This window comes from Rhinatrema bivittatum, chromosome 7 (genome assembly GCF_901001135.1).
Source record: "Rhinatrema bivittatum chromosome 7, aRhiBiv1.1, whole genome shotgun sequence".
Lineage (NCBI taxonomy): Eukaryota > Metazoa > Chordata > Amphibia > Gymnophiona > Rhinatrematidae > Rhinatrema > Rhinatrema bivittatum.
The window spans coordinates 306,827,802-306,850,930 of NC_042621.1; the positions used below are offsets into that span (position 1 = coordinate 306,827,802).

The following is a 23,129-nucleotide window of genomic DNA, read 5'->3' on the forward strand; positions in this document are numbered from 1 at the left end:
AGTGATGCAGTGTCACATGGAGACAGGTTGAATGGTAATGTTTGGTGAGATTTCTCTATATAGAGTGATGCAGTGTCACATGGAAACAGGTTGAATGGTAATGTTTGGTGATATTTCTCTATATAGAGTGATGCAGTGTCACATGGAGACAGGTTGAATGGTAATGTTTGGTGAGATTTCTCTATATAGAGTGATACAGTGTCACATGGAGACAGGTTGAATGGTAATGTTTGGTGAGATTTCTCTATATAGAGTGATGCAGTGTCACATGGAAACAGGTTGAATGGTAATGTTTGGTGAGATTTCTCTATATAGAGTGATGCAGTGTCACATGGAGACAGGTTGAATGGTAATGTTTGGTGAGATTTCTCTATATAGAGTGATGCAGTGTCACATGGAGACAGGTTGAATGGTAATGTTTGGTGAGATTTCTCTATATAGAGTGATGCAGTGTCACATGGAGACAGGTTGAATGATAATGTTTGGGGAGATTTCTCTATATAGAGTGATGCAGTGTCACATGGAGACAGGTTGATTGAATGGTAATGTTTTGGTGAGATTTCTCTATATAGAGTGATGCAGTGTCACATGGAGACAGGTTGAATGGTAATGTTTGGTGAGATTTCTCTATATAGAGTGATGCAGTGTCACATGGAGACAGGTTGAATGGTAATGTTTGGTGAGATTTCTCTATATAGAGTGATGCAGTGTCACATGGAGACAGGTTGAATGGTAATGTTTGGTGAGATTTCTCTATATAGAGTGATACAGTGTCACATGGAAACAGGTTGAATGGTAATGTTTGGTGAGATTTCTCTATATAGAGTGATGCAGTGTCACATGGAGACAGGTTGAATGGTAATGTTTGGTGAGATTTCTCTATATAGAGTGATGCAGTGTGTCACATGGAGACAGGTTGAATGGTAATGTTTGGTGAGATTTCTCTATATAGAGTGGATAAGTGTCACATGGAGACAGGTTGAATGGTAATGTTTGGTGAGATTTCTCTATATAGAGTAATACAGTGTGTCACATGGAGACAGGTTGAATGGTAATGTTTGGTGAGATTTCTCTATATAGAGTGATGCAGTGTGTCACATGGAGACAGGTTGAATGGTAATGTTTGGTGAGATTTCTCTATATAGAGTGATGCAGTGTCACATGGAGACAGGTTGAATGGTAATGTTTGGTGAGATTTCTCTATATAGAGTGATGCAGTGTGTCACATGGAGACAGATTGAATGGTAATGTTTGGTGAGATTTCTCTATATAGAGTGCAGTGTGTCACATGGAGACAGGTTGAATGGTAATGTTTGGTGAGATTTCTCTATATAGAGTGATGCAGTGTCACATGGAGACAGGTTGAATGGTAATGTTTGGTGAGATTTCTCTATATAGAGTGATGCAGTGTGTCACATGGAGACAGGTTGAATGGTAATGTTTGGTGAGATTTCTCTATATAGAGTGATGCAGTGTGTCACATGGAGACAGGTTGGATGATAATGTTTGGTGAGATTCCTCTCTGTATAGAGCAGTATAGTGTGTCACACATAAGGTTGTAGGGTAATGTCTGGTGTCCTTTCTCTCTGTACAGACAGACAGAGCTGTTCAGTTGTTATTGGAAACGAGTGCTGAAAACCCACATTATTACTGTGATTCCCTCAAAGCTTGTTTAGTCACCACAGTAACTTCATCAGGACCCTCCCAGAGCACCATCAAACTTGTGGCCACCAATATGATAGCCAACGGGAAGCTGGCAGGTGATGTTTGAATGCTTGGTCCTTTGCCATGATCCTTTGCTGGGGCGTACTTCTCTGTATTCAGGCCTTAGGAGCTGGGCAAAACTGGATAGGTTTTGTCTGTCTGAATTGGGCCAGGCTGATGGGATGGAAGCTGTGTATAGGAAAGGCTAGTGTCATAGGTCTCAGTCTATCCGTTCTTGGCTGTAGGGCTGGGCCATGCTGATGGGATGTTTGCTATAGTAGACAATGCCAGTAGGATCCAGGGCTAGGTTGCTGGGATCTGGAGCAGGCTATATAGGCAGGACTGACGAGATGTGGGCAGTGCTGATAGGATGCTAATCTGGTCGTAGCGGAGCTGTATTATGGGTGGTGCTAGTGGGTTCCAGCAGCGGCTGAGCAGGCTGGGCTGGACTCATTCCTGACAGGTAATGCTGAATTTGTCTCTGCAGAAGGTGTGCAGTTACTTTGTTTGATTGACAAGGCTGCTGACGCGTGCCGCTACCTACAGACATATGGGGAATGGAATCAAGCAGCCTGGCTTGCAAAGGTAGGTCATTTGTGTCTGTATGTGTGGTGCGTGTGAAAATGCCCTGCCTGACCCCTGAAGCAGGAGCTGCTCCGTGCGGCAGTGGTGAGCTCTCCAAGTGTAGAATTGTGCCACTTCCGAAATGTTCACAAGCCCAGGTGAGACTTCTGAAGGGAAGCAGCCTCTGTTCCTGGTGTTGCCCAGAGGAAAGGAAGCCGGAAATATGGGCCGGCTTGGTGGAAGGTCTCTGGTTCAGTCCCCAGGAGAGGGAGTTGTGGTCATTGCTTGCAGGGGTCTGGCTAGGGACTGTCACTGCAATGGCCAGACTTCTTTTATCTATTTATTTTCGGGGGGGCTCCCCAGGTAGCTTCGTCAGATCCCAGCACCAGATCACTGTTCCAGATTTCAGCACTGCTTCCAAATCATCCAGGCCAACAAAAAAAGAAAGACGAGGACCATAAGATCCCCTCATTTGTGTAATGCCATAGACTCCCTTTCTCGCTGGCTTACCTCGCACTTGGATTCCTCCCTGCTTTCCTGAATTCTCTTCCTTTGTCTGAGTCCACCACCCTTTCCAATCTGTTTTATTTCAAAGTCTCGTGCTGAATGAAAACAAACCTGCAGCAAAGCCCTTGTTACACATTTTGAATTATAATTCCCTAAGGCAAGGGTTAAAAGACTCTAACTCGCAGACAGATGTAATACCAACACACTAAAAACATGCGTCCAGAGCAAGTGACATCACCTCGAATAATGGCTGCTTGAAGCAGCAGCTCCCAACCCGATTTTCTCTTATCCCCTATTAATTGCCTACTCTGTCTCGCCAATCTCGCACTGCTGGTGTGGGGCAAGCACTTCTGAACCGCTCAGATGACAACTTTGCGGAAGAAAACCGATTTTAAAACAGGTTTTCGTATTCCGGCATGCCAAGAGGAGATTGTTGACTCTGTGGCTGAAATTCAGAACGATCTGCTGGAGCTGAGGTGGCGCATGGAGCAGGCCTAATCTAGAATGGACAACTATGCTGCAGCGCTGACGCAGATCCACGAGGCACACGACAAGTTTCAGGCTTCACAGGAAGATCTTCAAGATCGTATGGAAGATTTGGAGAATCGCATGAGGAAAGCTAACCTCTGATTTAGGGGGTTCCTGAGAGTGCTGAGTATGCGGACAGTTTCAGAGTCGTGGAAAGTATTTGTGAGTCCGTTCTTGGCATGGGTGAACAGGCTACTGATTCTCCAAAAGTGCAACTGGAAAGGGTCACAGGACCCTGGGGTCACCCCATGGCTCCCTTGCCCAGGGATATTGTAGCCTGCTTCCATGAGTTTCAAGTGAAGGAAACAATATTTCTTAAAGCGAGACCGCAAAGTGCCTTCACCTGGCATGAGCACAAGATTGAGATCTTTCAGGACCTGTCTATCACTGTTCGTAAGCGGAGAGCGTTTAAGGTCATCTCAGAGTTGCGGTCCCGGAATCTGCGATATCGCTGGTTGTTCCCTTTTGCACTCAGCTTCACGGCTGAAGGAGTAGCATCCAAGGTTCGAACGGTAGCGGAAGCAATGGAGATCCTGAATGCTGCTGGGGTGACCATCGCAAGGGGAGTACCCGGTCACAGGGAGGCGAAACAACCGCGTGGAGGCCTTGCGCCACCCAGATTGCAGTGGGTGGCAAATGGCAAGAAGCTGAAGAGACAGTCAAATGGATTTCCTTCTTCGTCCTTCTCTTCTCCACATAACCCAACTTGAAGGACACAATGTTTATATCAAGGTTATTCTGTGTTGCTCAGCCAGTGCTTTAGGCTTGTGCTGCTTTCTTACTTTTAAATGCAGCAGATTGTTCTTTTTTTACATATTTGGGGGGATGCTATTCTTTAACATGTCTCAAATTGTGCTTGCTTTTGAGGTCGGGAGGGTGAGCTTGGGGTAGTAATCTCAGATGATGTCATTCCTTATGGAGGAATTTGGCTACCACAAGGAAAGTTGGCTTGCAAAGGGTGGGGGGGTGTCTTCCAGGGAGTGGTGGGCGGGTGTTGTCATATTGATTCTGAATGCGTTTATGCAGATATCATGCAGATTTTAGTTTGGAGAGCAGGGGACTTAGTGTTTGATAATGTGCTATTACCTGGGTTTGGAACCATATTATGGGTACACTGAATAGGGAAAGAGAAGTCTATTCTTTCAGGATCTGAGATGTATACAGGCTTCCATTTTTGTGCCATGAGACACATCTTTGGAGGTGTAATGAAGGGGGTACTTTGGTCTTCGCAGTTTCCCCAGCAATACCTGGCCTCTGCATCATTGAGACATAAATATTGTGGGGTGGGGATACTATTTTCAAAAAATGTAGTGGTTGATGTTAAGGCCACTCTGAAAAATGATGAAAGGAGATTTATAACGATTAAGTTGCTCATCCCATGACACTTTGTTTACCTTGGTGAATATCTGTGCCCCCAATTCAGGGCAAGGCCTGTTCTTGCATAAAATATCCAAGCTGATGGTAGACTGTGGACTGAACCGGCACCGTGCATCGAAGTTGACCAGTGCCGATGCTTCCTTGGCTTCCCTCGGTGCTCAGCCTGGTCTTTTCCCGGCGCTGAGGTCGATGATGACAAACCCGACGTCCTAGACCTGGAGGAGACCAACAGAAGTCAGTCCCTGGCGCCCCTATCCACCAGCGGCACCGACGGAACGGAGAGCCCCACCACTATTGCGAGCTCGGTGCCTTTGGTGCGGCTCTTCGGCGTCAATGGCTCTAACATGCTCGCCCTATAGAGAATCTCCATCTTATCGAGGCGAGCTAGACATCCCTTCGTGCGATGCCCCCAGGCAGAGGATGCATACTTTGTGCGGGTTCATGAAGGACATAGTCCTCAGGCATTGGGGGCATCAGCAAAAACCCAAAGAGGCCACGTCGGCACGAACCAAGAGGGGTGAAAAACAACATGAAGGCGGTGGGCTACCGATGCCAGCAGGCAGCGAGACACTGCCGCCATGGGGGAATGAAGCAAAAAGGAAAATTGGTTCTTACCTGCTAATTTTTGTTTCTGGAATACAACAGATCAGTCCAGACAAGTGGGTTTATGCATCCCTACTAGCAGATGGAGGCAGAGAACACAACCTTGAGGCATTGCTATATATCCGAGTGAGACACCTGGAGTCCTTCAGTATTGACCTGTACCCAAGCCAAGATGTCTAATCCCAATTTTCTGGATCTCTTCCTCTAAAAAAGCTGGGGCACAAGTTGCAAACTCCCAACCAAACTGACCCCAGAACAAGGGGCAAGAAAAAGAATTTTGAGTCTCAAACAAGTGAGAAGTATATACAATATTATTCTGCAGCATACAACTTAAGTCTGCATCACCAGGGTTGTCCAGAATCAGGACAGGTCTTTTGAAAAGCATTATAATGAGCCGTGATTCTGGACTGATATGTGGTATTCCAGGAACGAAAATTAGCAGGTAACAACCAATTTTCCTTTCCTGTTTATACCCCAGATCAGTCGAGACAAGTGGGATGTTCCCAAGCCCCTCTAACCTGGATGGGATCCCGAAAGACCTGCACTCAGTACACTCTCAAAGGAGCCCTCGTCTGGGGCTCTGACATCCAAACGGCAATGCCTGGTAAAAGTGTTCAAAGAGGACCACATTGCCACCTGACAAATCTCCTGCAGCAACACTAACTGAAACTCTGACCAGAAGGTTGCCTGTGTCCTAGTAGAATACGCACACAATCCCCTCAGAGATCGACCTACCTTTACTAATATAAGCCGAAACTATCGCCTCATTCAACCAATGAGCAATCGTACTCTTAGCCACTTTACAACCCTTTTTTGGTCCCCTGAATAGCATAAAAAGATGGTCCAAGCACCAAAATCCATTGGTCACCTTGAGATATCTGAGGAGAACCTGATTCACATCCAAAAGATGAAGCTCCCTCGCATGGGGAGAATCTGGTATCAGGTGAGAAAACCCTGGCAGTTCCACAGTCTGTCTAAGATGAAAAGACGATACTACATTGGGCAAAAAAGAAAGAACCACCTGCAATAAGAATCCCTCATCAGAACTTTGCAAAAAAGGCTCTCTGCACGATAAGGCTTGGAGCTCAGAAATCCCTCTCGCCGAGAAAATATCCACCAGGAACACCGCCTTCAGGGTAAGATCCTTCAAAAGTAGCCCTTCGCAAAGGTTCAAAGGAAGGATCACACAGTATTCACAGGACCAAGTTAAGATTCCAGGATGGACAAAGTCTTCGGACTGAAGGACGCAAATGCTTTACTCTTTTCAGAAAACACACTATGTCCGGATGAGATGCTAAGCTTTTATGATTTCCCCTTTCAACTCTGTAGAAAAAAGAGTGGCAGTGCAAGCCACCTTAGAGCAGTTGATTGATTTGAAGGCCGTTGTTCTAGTTCCAAAAGATCAGGAAGATACAGGCCGCTACTCCATTTACTTTGTGGTCTCAAGAAAGAGGGATCCTTTCACTCTATTCTGAATCTGAAAGGAGTCAATTGGTCTCTTCAAGTTACTCACTTCAGGATGGAGACCTTAAGGTCGGTGATCACGGTAGTTTAGAACATAAGAAATTGCCATATTGGGTCAGACCAAGGGTCCATCAGAAGGGAAAGTTTCTCACTTCGCTCATCCTTACAGATGCATATTTACACATACTTGCGTTTTGCGGTGCTATGTCACCATTACCAGTTTCAGGCCTTACCTTTCAGCTTGGCTAAGGCGCCCAGAACCTTTTCCAAGGTAATGGTGGTCATGGCCACTGCACTTCGCAGGGAAGGCATCTTAGTCAATCTGTACTTGGACAGCTGGTTAATCAGGGCCAGGTTGGAGGCAGAGAGCCATGTGGTGTGGAGCAGGGTGGTTCAACTTCTTTAGCACCTTGGATGGGTAATGAATTTAGCCAAGAGCAGGCTACAGCCATCCCAGATTCTGGAGTATTTGGGCATCTGGTTTGATACGGCTTAGAGCAAAGTGTTTCTTTCAGAGCAGCATATACAGAAAATTTGGGGAGAAGTCCGGGCCTTGTGGGCAGCAGTCTGACAGTACAATTAAATTAAACTAAATGGTGTACAATAAAACAAAACCAATTTAGACATTAAAAACTATCAAATCAAGTCAATAACATCTACAACATCTAGGCTTCCTTAAAAGTTTGAATGAAATGTAGGAGAAGGACCGACGCTAGTTAACAAGAAACTGGAGGAGAGTGGAATTGATGAAACTCCATTTACGGAAGAGAATGTATGGGAAGAGCTAGGAAAACTGAAAGTAGACAAAGCCATGGGGCCTGATGAGGTTCATCCCAAGATGCTGAAAGAGCTCAGAGATGTGCTGGCGGCTCCGCTGAGTGACCTGTTCAATAGATCCCTGGAAACAGGAGTGGTGCCGAGTGATTGGAAAAGAGCAGTGGTGGTCCCTCTTCACAAGAGTGGGAACAGAGAGGAGGCTGGAAACTGCAGGCCAGTTAGCCTCACCTCGGTGGTGGGAAAAGTATTGGAGTCGCTGTTGAAGGAAAGAATAGTGAACTATCTACAAACAGCAGAATTGCTGTACCAGAGGCAGCATGGCTTCACCAAGGGAAGGTCCTGTCAGACAAATCTCATTGACTTTTTTGCTTGGGTGACTAAGGAATTGGATTGTGGAAGAGCACTAGATGTCATCTACTTGGATTTTAGCAAAGCTTTTGATTCGGTCACGCACAGGAGGCTAGTGAATAAAACGAGAAGCTTGGGAGTGAGTGCCAAGGTGGTGGCCTGGATAGCAAACTGGTTGAAGGACAGAAAACAATGTGTGATGGTAAATGGAACTTACTTGGAAGAGAGAGCGGTGATGAGCAGAGTGCCGCAAGGGTCGGTGTTGGGACCGGTCCTGTTCAATATCTTCGTGAGGACCTAGCGGATGGGGTAGAAGGTAAGGTTTGTCTATTTGCGGGTGATACTAAGATTTGCAACAGAGTGGACACGTCGGAAGGAGTGGAGAGAATGAGATGGGATTTACGGAAGCTGGAAGACTGGTCGAAGATATGGCAGCTGAGATTCAATGCCAAGAAGTGCATAGTCATGCATATGGGGTGTGGAAATCCAAAAGAAATGTATTCGATGGGTGGTGAAGGGCTGATGTGCTCCGCTGAGTGACCTGTTCAATAGATCCCTGGAAACGGGAGTGGTGCCAAGTGATTGGAGAAGAGCAGTGGTGGTCCCTCTTCACAAGAGTGGGATCAGAGAGGAGGCTGGAAACTACAGGCCGGTTAGCCTCACCTCGGTGTTGGGAAAAGTATTGGAGTCGCTGCTGAAGGAAAGAATAGTGGGGTGATAGTGTTTAACGATCTATAGTCGGCGAAACAATGCGACAAGGCGATAGCTAAAGCCAGAAGAATGCTGGGCTGCATAGAGAGAGGAATATTGAGTAAGAAAAGGGAAGTGATTATCCCCTTGTACAGGTCCTTGGTGAGGCCTCACCTGGAGTACTGTGCTCAGTTCTGGAGACCCTATCTCCGAAGGTACAGAGATAGGATGGAGGCGGTCCAGAGAAGGGCGACCAAAAAGGTGGAGGGTCTTCATCGAATGCCTTATGAGGAGAGATTGAAGAATCTAAATATGTACACCCTAGAGGAAAGGAGGAGCAGAGGTGATGTGATACAGACTTTCAGATACTTGAAAGGTTTTAATGATCCAAAGATAATGACAAACCTTTTCCGTTGGAAAAAAATCAGCAGAACCAGGGGTCACGATTTAAAACTCCAGGGAGGAAAACTCAGAACCAATGTCAGGAAGTATTTCTTCACGGAGAGGGTGGTGGATGCCTGGAATGCCCTTCCGGAGGAAGTGGTGAAGACTAAAACTGTGAAGGATTTCAAAGGGGCGTGGGGTAAACACTGTGGATCCATAAAGTCTAGAGGATGTGAATGAAGAGTGGGTGGCTCGCAGGAATGACGGCTACTACCTGGAGATAATACCTTTATTCAATAAACATACATACGGTTAATGTGACTCCAACATTGCTCTATGCTTCAACGGCAAGAAGAAATATGGAAATGTGGAAAATAGGATTTGCATTCACAAAAAAGAGGGGAGTAGCTTGCTTGTTACGGCGATTATTACCCCAAACCAAATAATGCCTAATACTTCAATTTCACTGCATATCCATCATGGCTCACTGCTTCAGTGGCAGGGGGGGGAATGAAGAAAAGATGATTTATATTTAGACAACCAACAAGGACTGAATTACACAGTCTGGATAAACAAATAAACATGGGTGTAGCTTGCTTGTTATGGTGGTTACTGCCCCGAATCAATTAAGCCTGATACTTCACGTGGAATACATATCCAGCGCAGCTCACTGCTTCAATGGCAGGGGGAATGATGTAAAGTGGAATTATATTCAGACAACAACCAACAAGGACTGAATTACATAGTCTGGATAAACAAGCGTGGGAGTAGCTTGCTTATTGAGGCAGTTACTACCCCCTAACCAATTAAGCTTGATACTTCACATTGATGCAGCTCCAGCACTGCTCTCTACATCAATGGCGGGGGTGGAAGTGAAATAGAACCAAAAAGTTACTAAGGGCCAAGAGTAACAGATAAGAATGAGAAAAAAATGGGTGTGGGAGCTTGCTGGGCAGACTGGATGGGCCGTTTGGTCGTCTTCTGCCGTCATTTCTATGTTTCTATTTGATTATTCAGACTGAGAGTGCTTAGAGTGGACTGAGAATGCTTCTGTAGAAAGATAGGCTTTCATTTGTTTGCAAAAGATTTTTATTCCTTGTAACAGTCTCAAGAAATGGGGTGATATATTTCATAGCTGAGGACCTATTAATGCAAATGCGTGTTCACTCGTTTCAGTCCATCGAATCTGCCTAAAGTCCGGTACGGGCAATAATAAGTCATCTTCTGACTGTAGAGAACAATTTGGCATGTAGCGATTTAAGAGAGCTGAGGAATATGGTGGGCCATCACCTTTTATGGCCTTGAATACTAATACCAAGATTTTAAATTTAACGTGGTGTTCTACTGGCAGCAAATGCAGCTTTATTAGTAATGGTGTCACATGTTCACTAACCGGGTTATAGTGCCCTGCAATAACTGTATTGCCCGCAAGCAGTCCCATTAAGAGAACATTACAATTGTCTATCAATGTAAGTAAAAATGCTTGCATAATACTTCTAAAATTAATTACAGGCAAAATATAATCCAAAGGGTGTAGTAATGGAAATGCATGAAATCCAGATTGCAGAGCTGTGCAAGCCAATGTAAGCTCCATTAAAAAGCCTAGATTACGAATGATACCTGCAAAGGGAATCAGCGTCTTGTCATATGTTAGTCCAGGGCAGGAGTTGAAATCAAAGTTTTTACTAATTAATATAGCTTCAGTCTTCTTTATATTCAGTATAACGTGATTGGTTGGCATCCAAGCCTGGATGTTCTCTAGACATTCTGTAACTTTCTGTTCTCCAATGGAAAGAACAGCTGATTAGCATCAGCATAGATCTCATAAAATAGGACACATTCTTCCAATCTTTTACACAAGGGAGGACAGTGCGGCAGGTAATATGCATCCTCAAGGCACGCCTGCTTTTAAATCCCACCACAAAGCGCTATCACGTGCATCATTGTCTGTAAACATTCTTTCTGATAAGTAGGACCTGAACCAGGCTCCGCCCAGCCCTACTGCAGCGAGACGGTGTAATAACTGCTCAAAAACTGAAAATAGGTTTAAAAATATTGCTATTACAGGTTTTTTTTTTGTATCCACTTGATGGAGAAGAAAATAAAAAACTGAGACCAGTAATGTTTCGGTACTGTGACCAGTCCCACATTCACACTGAGGAGGACTCGGGACCGCACACTGGTCCAAGAAACTACGAGTTAAAGCCGTACTGAGCGTTCTGCAATCTTTGCCAGAGTTGGTAAATTTGATATTGGTCTGTAACTAGAGCATTGATGTATGGATAATGATAAACTCCCGGAAGGCAGCTAAGATCCCATTCAGATAATTTGTCGGTGATTCCTACAGTGCAAATGCCACACAATATTTATTTTTATTTTATTTATAAACTTTTCTATACCGTCGCTAAGTTATATACCATCGCAACGGTTTACAAATAAAGCTTCCTCACGTCTTGCACCTACACTGCGCAATGCATTACATTAGAGCTGCAGTTAGAAAGGGATTTGAAACTTCTTGGGAAAAAATTGAGGATTTTATTTTAGCAAAGCATTTAATTGATTTGAATGTGCTTACATTCTCTTTGAAAGATGTTTACATTTTTTAATGATTTTTATGGATGTACTGTTATAAACCACGTTGAACCATTTGTTTTGAAATTAGCGGTATATAACATTTAAAAATAAAATAAAATTCTTGTTTAATAGCCAGTCTGATTAGTGCCGGTTTTTGTGATTCAGGAAGTACACCAGCTTCTAACAAGCAGTTTCCTATAGAGGTTAAGATTTGCAATGAAAGAAAACGCTTATTGGAGCTAATGCAGCGAAGGATTTACTTCATCTTTTTAAGGTGTTCTCCATTTCCCTCCAAGAGAGATCGTCAAAGCCCTCCATTGAACTGCTGCTTCGTCAATCCCTACTCTTGCTAGTAAAATCGATCTTTGTTTCAAAAGAATCAGCTAACTTTTGGCACTCGTTGTTCAGAGGAAGCCTACTTAAGGTCTGCCCATGGCTGCCTTCAGCCTTTTCCTGCAAAGTTCGTTCTCACGTGAATTAAAAAAGGCCACCTCACTTTCTTGCATTTTATCCCTCCTCCATTTCCCTGCTTTTTCCTCTCTCACTGCTGGCCCATTCCAAGGTGCAGTTCCCTTTTGCCCGTTGTGATAGGGGCTGCTTCTTGCATTATATCCACTAGTTGTGTGTTAAACGAGTACTAAAGCATCAGCTGGGTTTTGAGTGATATGAAACGAGTTCTGAATCCAGCGAGAACAAAAAGCTTTGTAATTTATAGGAGGGTGGCACAATTTCCAGGTTTCAAGTCTATTAATGTCTTTTCGTGTTACTGGTAACCTGAATTGCAAAACTTATTAAATTATGACCAGACCATAAAACTGGTTCATTTGTCAAGTTTGAAATGAAACCTGTGTTCATGTATTCCTTGGTTTTATTAATTGATTTAAAATATGACCGGCACGATACGTCTGGGTTGACAAACGTTGTCTTTGCTGTAATGCAAAATGTCTTTGGCAGTCTATTATCTTCGGCAGTCTATTATCAAAACCCAACCTCTAGCCTATATTAGGCACCGCTCATGTTAATTATGTTATTACCCCCATATATCTTAATCCAAGTTAATTCGAACTGTTCATTGTAAGACATTTACTTGTCATTGTTGTTATTGTTTAAAATGTAAACCGAATTGATCAATAATTTTGTTATTGGAAAGTCGGTATAGAAAAATGCTAAATAAATAAATAAATAATGCAGTCAGTAATGCTACTCTTGGAGGATAATCTTTGCGAAGGGAAGTTCAATCTCTCTTCTTCCTTTAACTACTGTTTCATGTTGATCACGTTTATGCTCGGTTTGGTGCTTTGTCAAAGGGATACCGGGTTTCTCTGTGCTGCACCACCTTTACGTAGGGGCGATGATATCGCAGAGAAAGCTGTTCACTCCGCCTCCATCTGCTGCTGGGGGGGGAACATAACCCACCTGTCTGGTGAAGCGGGATTCATAAAAAAAATATATATATTACCAGGTAACAAAATGTCTCCTCCTGCCACTTGACAGGTACGTCTGAATGCAGAGGAGTGTGCAGAGGTGCTAAAGCGCTGGGTGGATCACCTCTGCTCTCCGCAGGTCAATCAGAAATCCAAAGCTATGCTCGTGCTCTTGTCGCTGGGCTCGTTTACCCGCGTCGCTGAGATGCTGCACAGGTAAGCGCCGCCAGGTTCCCTGCCTCACCCACGCATGGGTGCCCTTCATCGTCGAAGGGCATTATTCTAACCTGCTGTAATATCTCACCGTCTCTTTCCCCAGCCTGAGGTGTTACGACCGTGCAGCACTGTTTGCGGAAGCCTGCCAGAGCTATGGCGTTCTCCCAGATTCGGAGGACACCGATATCCTTTTCTGCAATAGACCTTCCCCCTTCTCTCCCTGTTGTACCCCTGCCCGTATTCAACACCTCCTCAGCTCCACGTTGCTAAGACATTGTCCGAGCACTTCCGGTAACCTCCTGCTTTATGAAAGGGGAGGGTGTGAGGTGTCTGTGTGCACCAGACAGGAGAGGGATCGAGAGGGGGTCATAGCTGTGTCAGAAGGATGCAGGGGGTGCATAGCAGCAGGAAAAAGGAGGCGATGATGCCTTTGTCCGGGTCACTGGTCAGACCTCACCTTGCCAGTTTTGGAGGCCGGATCTCAGAAAGGATAAAGACAGAGTAGAGGGACTTCACAGAAGGGCTACAAAAATGGTACAGGACCTACAACCATACAGTCCAGGGAAAAGGTAAGACGAGATGTAATAGAAACATTTAAATAGTTCAAAGTACAAGCAAAGGACAAGAAGCAAACCTTTCCCAGTGTAAAGAGAGTTCTTGAGCAACAGGTCCCATTATAAGGCTGAAAGGGAGTAGACTCGGGAGTGACATTAGGAAACGTAGCTGTGTGGAAAGGAAAGCCTGGGGTAAGCCCAGCGCTGAGGATCTGTAGCTGCAAGGAAGCGGTGAATGGGCAGACTTGGTGGGCCTCAGGCTCATGTTCCTTTCTGTGCCTGCTGTGGCGGCAGTCTGAGACCGACCTGTCACCAGACAGCAAGCTGGCCTACGGAAACGCCAGTCTCTGGTGGAAATGTGAGCACTTTACCCTGTGGAAGCTTCTAATGACAGATTTCTCTATTAATTACCCAAGGGGCAAAAAAAGGAACATTCCTGTTCATACCCAGATCAGCCCAGACGAATGGGTTTATGCATCCCCTACCCACAGATGGAGGCAGAGAAACAAAACTTTTCAGGCACTGCTACAGAGTGCCACCTGCAGTCCCTCGGTATTTCTCTGTCTCCAGCAGATGTTGGAGGTGCAAACCTGCAGTCTGTTTAAAAAAAAAAAAAGAAATAGGGAAAGAAGACAGAATTTGCTGCAGTGCTCCCTGAGGTGTTAGGTACCTTTGTGGCCCATCCCTCAGGTGGAGCCGGGCGAGCGGGGGGGTTGGCTATCCCTGTCTGGCTTTAGCCTGCTTCTTCCGGAGAAACTGATAGCCAGGCAACTGGCTCCCTCTTCCCACCGAGGTCTCCTCCTTCAAGCAGTCTTCCTCCTGGCAGGGAAATATTACTGTTTCTGGGAGTAGCTGAGAGAAACAGGAGCTTCGATCAGGTCAGCTCGGTGGCGGGGGCTGTCAGCGCTGGAAGGAGGGAGAAGCTGAGCTGCTGTGGCCATTGGGGGGGATCTGGGGTTTGGTCAAGCAGGAGGCTCATTTGCTTAACCACACACAAAGTCAGGCCTGTGCAGGTGCGCGGCTCTGTAAGCAGACCACGTGTGCGGCCTGTTTGCAAGCACCGGAGGGGGTTTTTTTTGTGTCCGTTAGGCTGCCGCTTCTCGGGGGGAGGGGAGGCTTGACAGGATGATTGCTCAAGTGCATTTTTCTATCGGGCCTGTTTCAGGCACACGCCTCTGAGCAGACCACGTGCGTGGCCTGTGTGCAAGTGCCAGAGCAGGTTATTTATCCTTCTCCTAGGACAAGCAGGATAGGATGGTAGTTCTCACACATGGGTGACATCATCAGATGGAGCCCAGTCATGGAAAACTACTGTCAAAGTTTCTAGAAACTTTGGCTGGCACACTGAGCATGCCTAGCATGCCACCATCCCTGTGTCCATGCAGGGTCTCTCTTCAGTCCTTTCTTTTCCGCGGAGCTCATGCTTTTTGGTTGGAAAATGTGAGTTTTTTCTTTGTGAAATTTTTTCCTTTTTCGCATTTTTTTCCTGTGCTGGGTCTGTCTCCGGTCCCCTCGGGTTCTTCTCGGTTGGTGAGTACTTTTTTGCGTCTCCCATATCCGCCGGTTGTCGTGTCCTTGGGGTCTCTCTGCACCTCATGGCTGCCTCGGGCTTTCGCCGATGCCCCAGTGCCCCTGGACTGTGTCCCTAACGGATCCACATGAAGTATGTATCCTCTGCCTGGGAGCATCACACGAAGTCCGCGGCTGCAACTTGTGTGCCCAGATGACCTTAAGGGCCGTTGGGCCAGGCTGAACAAAATGGAGAAGGTGTTTGGCTTGGTCAAATCTGAGCCCTCTACTCCGGCATCGGGACCCTCGACACCTAGGGACTGAGGGGAACCAATTGCCCTCAATCCCTCGGACACCATCTCTCCCCTGAAGTCCTGAGGGCAGGGGGGCTCTGGGGATCGGCTGGTCTCAGTGTCTTCGAAGTCCCGGGCTTCCGGATCATCTTCATTGTCCTCGGTGCTGGGGAAAGCCCGGGCCGATCATAGTGGGAGATTCTGCAAACATCGGCACCAGTCCCCCGTCTGCCCACGGGACCGGGCATGTGAGTACCATGGTGCTTGTCGCCCTGCCTTGATGTCAGTGGTCCGGGGATCATCCGCACAGATTCCAGTGCCAGACATCGACCCTCCTTGGGGCTTCGAGGAGGAGTTGAACCTTGCAAGGGACTCCTCCAGAGATGAAGAGCCGTTGGTGCCATCTGCACCTTGAGGTCCCTTGGCACCACGCCAGGTGCTTCCAGGGCCAGGACCCAGCTTTCTGGGACCCGTGGTTCCCCTGGGCCTCCAGGTGCTCTCGAAGAACCCGAGGGCCCCTATGACCCCTGGGTCCAGGATACCTCCAATGCTTTGGTCAGTGTACTCCAATGAGCTTCCGTCGGATCCTTCCCCTTTAGAAGAAAGCTGGCATTCTCCACCGGAGGACTTGACCTTCGCTGGGTTCATCTGTGCAATGGCCGAGGCTATTCCCTTCCAACTTATAACGAATGAGAATGCCCACCATAAAATGTTTGAGATCCTCCAGTTTTTAGACGCCCTGAAGGAGGTCGTAGCGGTTCCAGTGGATGAGATCTTTCTGGACCTGCTCCTCCAGCTATGTCGCCCTGGTTAACCAGAAGGCCGATGAGGTGTACCTAGTACATCAAACTGTAGGCTTCGAAAAGCGCCAGCTTCCCCCACCAGTCAGTGGTGGTTGAGTTGGCACTCAAGAAGGCAAAGAGATCAAAAACCCATGTGTCAGACCTTCCGGGAAAAAGACAACCAGTCATGGGATGCCATGGGAAGGAGGGTGTAATAAGGATCCATGTTGGTAGCCCAAATCACCTCCTACCTCTTATACAATACCCAGTATACCCGCAACCTCTGGAAACAGGTCCAAGAGGAGACAAGACGGTCTGACGCAGCAGCCCCAGGAGGCCCTCATGGCACTCATCCAATAGGGCCTTGAATGTGGTAAGCATGAGGTCCATGCTACCTACGACGTCTTTGAGACAGCGGGGCGTGTAGCAGCGGCAGGTATTTCTGTCGTCTAGCTTAGCTTAGGGCCTCGGATCTTCGCCCTGAGGTTCAGGACCAGCTGGCGGATTTGCCTTGCTCTGGAGATAATCTTTTTGGTGACAAAGTCAAGGAAGCAGTCACATAATTAAAGGACCACCATGAGATGCTGTAGCACTTCTCCGCCGGAGCCTCAGCCTCACCGGCCCCTTCCAAATGGTCAGTCCGTCCAGGATTGGGGAGACCTTTCTATAGACCTAGAAAGTACTTCCCGCCGGCTCCCCGCTCCAAGCCGCAGCAGGTAAGCACCAGGGGCAGATCCCTCCAGCAGCGGGGCTCACACCCACAGCCAGTCCCACTATGGGGTTTTGACTGGCAGCGAGGGGGCTTGTGCCAGTTGTCTCTTCTGGTGCTCTGCTTTTTCGTGAACCGTTGACCAGTCGTGACGTCTGATCGATGGGTCCTGTCTGTCATCTGGCGGGGTTATGGGCTGAATCTCATGGAAACTCCACCAGGTGTTTTCCCCTGAGCCCACAGTGGGGGTCCCGTCTCACATCCAGAGCTACTTCAAGAATATTTCTTAGCCCTTCTGCAAGCCAAGGCGGTGGAACCAGTTCCTCAGGGACAACAGGGTCAAGAGTTTTACTCCCGTTTGTATTCTCAGATTGTATCCGCAAATTGTAGATAGGTTGAGCTGCTGAGGTTAAGCGGTTATAGTTCCTTGTGAGGAAGTGGGAGCTCCAGTTAAGGTGGGCTCCGACCCTGAGTTAATTGTCCGCCTTAGTTGGGGAGTAAATTTTGTCTACACATTGGCTTGGGTATTTATTTATTTATTTAAAAGATTTTGTATACCGTCATTCGTGGTTACATCACAACGGTTCACAAGGTATTAACGTCTAAAAAAAACCACGACATTTTCAATAGTCACATAATAAAATACAATTGTAAAGACATTTAAAATTAATAAAAAAAACAAAACAAATCGACCGTTATGTATTATACTCAAAGGTATTAGCTCAAGCGCTAGATGTAGAGTACAGGTCAATACTGAGGGACTGCAGGTGGCAGGCTCAGAGATGTAGCAGAGCCTCAACGTTTTGTTCTCTGTCTCCATCTGCTGGTAGGGGATGCATAAAGCCACTCATCTGGGCTGATCTGGGGTATGAACAGGAAATAGTTTCAATACAACTTTATCTGTCGCCATCTGCTGGCAGGGGCACAAAACTCAGGAGTCTGGACTGATCTGCGGTATTACAGGAACAAAATTTAGCAGGTTAAGAACCGATTTTCCTTGGCCAGAATGCTCAGCTTTAGTATAGAAAATATAGTACGTGTGACTCGGTCTTCCTGAAAAGCAGTGTGTGCCCCTGTCAGTTCCAAGTTTTCCTTAATCTTTCCGTACATAAGCTGGTCCGTACGGTGTTTTCAGACTATGCCAGGAGCCTGCGCAGTCTGGGCTTCATGCAGGGGGCCATCCTTTTCGCCCGCAAAGCCAGAGCCCTGGGGAAGGATCTGTTGGATGAGCTGCAGAAGCCCACAGAGGAGCTACAGTGAAGCCCAGCAGGCAGCCAGGCCGCGGAGGGGAAGGGACCGTGTAACTCGTCCAGATACCCACGCTGGGACTGACCTCGGCTGGTAGCCAGCGCCGTTTCATGTGTGTGAGCTGTGTTCTTTTTCCAGGAACCAAAGCATTCTTGGGGTCTGGCTTTTCTATTAAACTGGAAATACAGCAGTGAGGACAAGAACCTGGGGTAGTAGAAATTCTTTTCTGGTAGAGGAACCTTTCTTACCTGTTTCCCCACCAGTCTGGGAGCCTTTACATTCTCTGACCCACTGAAATCCTCACATCCCATGAGACTTCCAGTGCCAGCCTCTCTCCCGCTGATATTGTGCTGCAGCGCTCAGCAGAACCTTAAAACCTGCAAACGTCTCTCCTCACCCTGCTCTGCCGAGGCTCAGATTAGTGGAGTCAGACAGGGAGTCACCGAGTTAGCCACTCTCCTGCTCCCACCACACAGCAGTGGCTGAAGCAGGAGCAGCTGTGGGCATCATCCTCCTTACAGGAAAGCCAGCTCAAGTAGGTGCGATGGGCATGGCTGTCGGCTCTGCACATCACATTGCTGCTGATCTGAGATTTCCCAGCTTAAAAACATCCCCACGCAGGCCACGTGGAATGGGCAGAAGCCCGAAATTTCCCTCCGAGACGCTGTCCCTTTCCCAGCCATTCCATCAGCTCCTGTTGGCCCTGGACGTCTTGGGGGATGCCCTCCATCGTACACAGGTTACCTGGGGGGGGCCCCTGTTCTGTCAGATTGTGTGTTACCCTCTGATCCTCGCAGTCTCTTTCTGCAGTCACAAGCTCTGGGGGTTTGTTGCTGGGAAAGGAAGGCTCTCAGTACGAGGAGTGAGGGTTGCATCAGGATAGCACAGGGATGCTTGTGACTCTCAGCCCCTTCTCTTCAGTCTGTTGGGACCTGCCCTCTCTCTGGGTATGTAGGGAAAGAAGCCCTTTGTGACTTGCTTCCTCCTCCTCCATTGTTGCTGTGTCTTGTTCCTCCGGGGCTCCCTCCCCTTGTACCCTTTGCTCCATGGAGGCTCAGCCTTATTGATTAATGGGGAAGGAGCAGCCATTTTCCTTCTGTGAGCGGAGAGGAGAAAGATGGCTCTGCTCTGTTTCCAGGGGCCTGCATTTGCACTATCTCCCGACTACTGCAGGTTACACGGTCTGGGCATAGCACGGTGCGGGCACATTGTGCCCTGCCAAGCTCTTCAGGTACATAAAGAGGGTGGTTTCTTTTAGCTCTGAACTCACAGACTGTCCCGAGGATTTTCCCAGAGAACTTGCATGCATAGCTTGCTTTTAAAATCCTCCAGACAAGTCGCTGAACCTCGCATAAGGTTTTGGAGTGTGTAGTTGAAGGGAATACTCTTTAAAATCAAAGCATATGCAGGTAATTTCCAACTCCAACACCCCCTCCCGATCCCCGAGCTCTGCAGTTTATGTAAAGGTCTGCGTGCAGAGCCCCGAGCTATATCAGTACAACCGTTTATACTCCTAAAACCAGATTTTGTGTGCATAAAAGGCTTTGAAAATCGAGCCCAAAGAGGTCAACTTTGGGGAAAAAAAAAAAAAAAAGGACTCAGCTTTTCATTTGGCCTCCTAAGTGTAAGCAGATTTTCAGCTGAACTCAGGCCCCTACGTCGTCCACTGAAATTTCCCTGAATTTAGGCCTGCAACCTTCTCCCCTCCTTCCTCTGCCTCCGTAGCTGCCCCCGTTTTAGGAGACTGGTGAAACATAGGCGTTTGCCCTCATCAGTTTTCAAAGGGGCCAATTTAAGAAATTAGTTCGGATCCAACCCCGAAAGGTGCTGGCAGGTCTCTCTCATCTGAAATTCCTGTTCTGAGCTGAAGTGGGTGTCGGGGACCATTCAGACCGTCTCTTACTTTTCTTCTTCAACCAGAGGGGGGAGTGAGTGAGGGTTAAGGCTGTGGCTTTATTGGATTTTTTGCTGATTAGAAACTGCTCCAGTTTTCTCCCTGGGCTAAACGGAGTCTTCCCATTCAGACATTTGTGCTGACCACTTTGCAGCCTGATCCTCCTCATCTCAGGGATCAACAGTTGCACTCTCAATGTATAAGGAAGCAGCTAAATATTAACTGGACAGAACGGAGTCCTTGTATAAATCCCATCGGTTCCATGTGCATCCGTTTAATGGCCACCTTTCCATCTCCCGAGGGTATAGAAGACTGCATTTGTAAAACTGTACCAGAAATGGTCAGGGCATCTTCCTCAGGTGATGCAAGGGTAGATCAGACCTTCTCAAGGCACTTCAGGAGCTCCCTGAGGGATGCAGCATCCTGATGACCGCTTCCCACCCGAGAACGTTACTGCTTCGCTGTGCCCCAAGTGTCCAAACTGATGGGGAAAATGGTGCAAATGGGAACTTTGCCTTAGCTCTCTCATTTCCAGACCAGTTTGAGACAGCCCTGCCTGTCAGTATTCCTGCTTTTCTCTTAGCAGGTTGTTAAGAGCGCACTGTTAGCCCCCGTTTGGCCGCGTGTTTTCCACGCACTATTTTTTTTTACTCCTTATACAGTAAGGGGTAATAGCGCGTGGAAAACGCACGGCCAACCCTCCCGAAACTAATAGCGAATGCACGTTGATGAGCCTATTAGTCATTCCCGCGTGATACAGAAAGTGAAATGTGCCGCCAAGCCGCACATTTTACTCTCAGAATAATTTCGGCCAGCACCGGGAAAGTGCACAGAAAAGCAGTAAAAACTGCTTTTCTGTGCACCCTCCGACTTAATGTCATATCGAGATTAAGTCGGAGGTCCCCAAAAATAAAAAATTGTAAAAAAAAAAAAAAAAAATCTGCCCTCGGGTTGGAAGACGGACGCTCAGTTTTGCCGGCTTCTGTTTTCCGAATCCGTTGCTGTCAGCGGGCTCGACAGCAGACGCCGGTAAAATTGAGCGTCGGCCGTCAAACCGGCTGACAGCCGCCACTTCTGCCAATAAGGAGGCGCTAGGGACGCACTAGTATCCCTAGCGCCTCCTTATTACCGCGGGCCCAGGAGAATGGACGCTCGCCTCGGAGCACCGGCTCTCCCGCGGGTTTTACTGTATGGGCCCGTATGAAAGCGCTCCAGGGATGTTTGTGCGGAAGAGTTCTCTGAACGCTGGTAAAATCCCGACATCCTTCCTGTATTTATTAGCTGTGACAGTGCGCCCTGCGTCCGTACAAGCAGCATTGACCCTCGCTGTAGACCTCTCTCTATAGCAGAGCTGCAGCCTCAGACGTCCCGGAGAAACCGGAGTCTCTGCAGGCCGGGATCCCTTTTACTGCCCTAATATACCTGATGCACGTCTGAAGGCGGCACACGTGTGATCCTTTGTACAAACCTGCTAAAGGCTGTGACAGGTTCTGAGCTGTTTGTATATTACATTCCTGACGGGGAGCCTGAGGTAATTAGGCTGACCAAATGTTTTCTTGCACTGACTAATTCATGGCCCATGAATCTTGTGTAATTCTGCAGAGGACATGCAGTGCGTTCTAGAGAGTGGAAAATTCTTTTTTGTAAAATTGTATTAAAAACCAATATGACTGTTTACATTTTTGTTCTTAATTATTCAAGGTCAATATGCAACTGAAACTGTCTCCTGTACAGTCACAGAAGACTCCTCCCGGTGATCTCTCTAGTCAGATCACAGCACATTGTGCGTGTGGGAAGGTTTAATGTGTGTGTGTGTGTGTGTGCATGTGAGTGTTAGAGAGAGGAGCGGAGGAGGTGAATGCATTAAAATAATTGTGTGTGTGTGTGTGTGTGTGCATGTGAGTGTTAGAGAGAGGAGCGGAGGAGGAGGTGAATGCATTAAAATAATTGTGTGTGTGTGTGTGTGCATGTGAGTGTTAGAGAGAGGAGCGGAGGAGGAGGTGAATGCATTAAAATAATTGTGTGTGTGTGTGTGTGCATGTGAGTGTTAGAGAGAGGAGCGGAGGAGGAGGTGAATGCATTAAAATAATTGTGGAAACCAAACTCTGGCCTACCCCACTTTTAAGGAAGGGCAAAGTTACAAATCTCACATTGTCAGTCTCAAAGTAACACCAAATCAAGCCCATACAATATCGCCCCCAAAACTGCCTACAAAGCCACCCACAGCCAGACGTTTTTCAGTTTATTTCCCCAGTGTTTGCATAACCATTGAAAGTGTACAGCAATTCTCATGCATTTGCTCCCAAGCCACTTCAGCCTCCAGCGAGAGAGTTAAAGTGACCGAGTCACCCAAAGCTGTAGAGTTAGGAAGATGTACAGGTACAAGTCGCTCTGAAGGTCTTTGCAGGAGCAGTGCCCCATGCGTCTCAGCAGCACTGGGCCAGGGAGCTGCTGTCTGCATGGCCTCGGTGTTTATACTTCTTATGCCAGGGATGAACAGGTGAAGTGAATATCCACAGACCCCTGCAGGGAGGCCGCTGTCGGAGTAGATGCCACAAGCCTGGTTGATGTAACGTGGGCCGGCCACACTTTCCCCGAATGCCACAGGACAACGCCAGACCTCCCTCGCGGCGAGGACGCTGCCGTCATGCTCCCAGCCAAGCGCACTGCTTCTCCTAGGCATGCACACGTGCACTCACAGGAGCTTCAAAGCCCCATGGCAGGAAAGAGACAGTGCTGCTTTCCCATGACAGCTGCGTATTTAAACTCCAGTCGCACTCCCGGCAGATTCCTCAGCAGCAGCTCCTGCAGCGCGTGTTGCTTTCTGCTGCCGCTTGCCGTCTGCTTGCTCTGCTCGTTGTCTCCTTTGCCTCGGCCTGCTGGTTCCTGCCTTGCCTTGCTTCCGTGTGCCTTGCCTTGTCTTGTCCATCTGTCTCTGCCTGCTTCCTGGTTCTGACCTCTGCTACGGATACTGATTGCT

General features: G+C 47.4%; 1 protein-coding gene across 4 annotated transcripts in view; it reads left to right on the forward strand.

The window, feature by feature from the left end:
* The window catches only part of WDR11 (WD repeat domain 11), a 238,628-nt gene extending 218,751 nt beyond the window's left edge, over positions 1-19,877 (forward strand). For all 4 annotated transcript variants that reach the window (XM_029610533.1, XM_029610534.1, XM_029610535.1 and 1 more), the window contains 5 exons: positions 1,595-1,760; positions 2,192-2,289; positions 13,015-13,160; positions 13,264-13,343; positions 18,116-19,877. In XM_029610533.1, coding sequence (XP_029466393.1) covers positions 1,595-1,760; positions 2,192-2,289; positions 13,015-13,160; positions 13,264-13,343; positions 18,116-18,267 — 642 coding nt within the window. In that variant the 3' untranslated portion in view covers positions 18,268-19,877. The remainder of the gene's footprint in view (positions 1-1,594; positions 1,761-2,191; positions 2,290-13,014; positions 13,161-13,263; positions 13,344-18,115) is intronic.
* Positions 19,878-23,129: the final 3,252 nt, after the last annotated feature.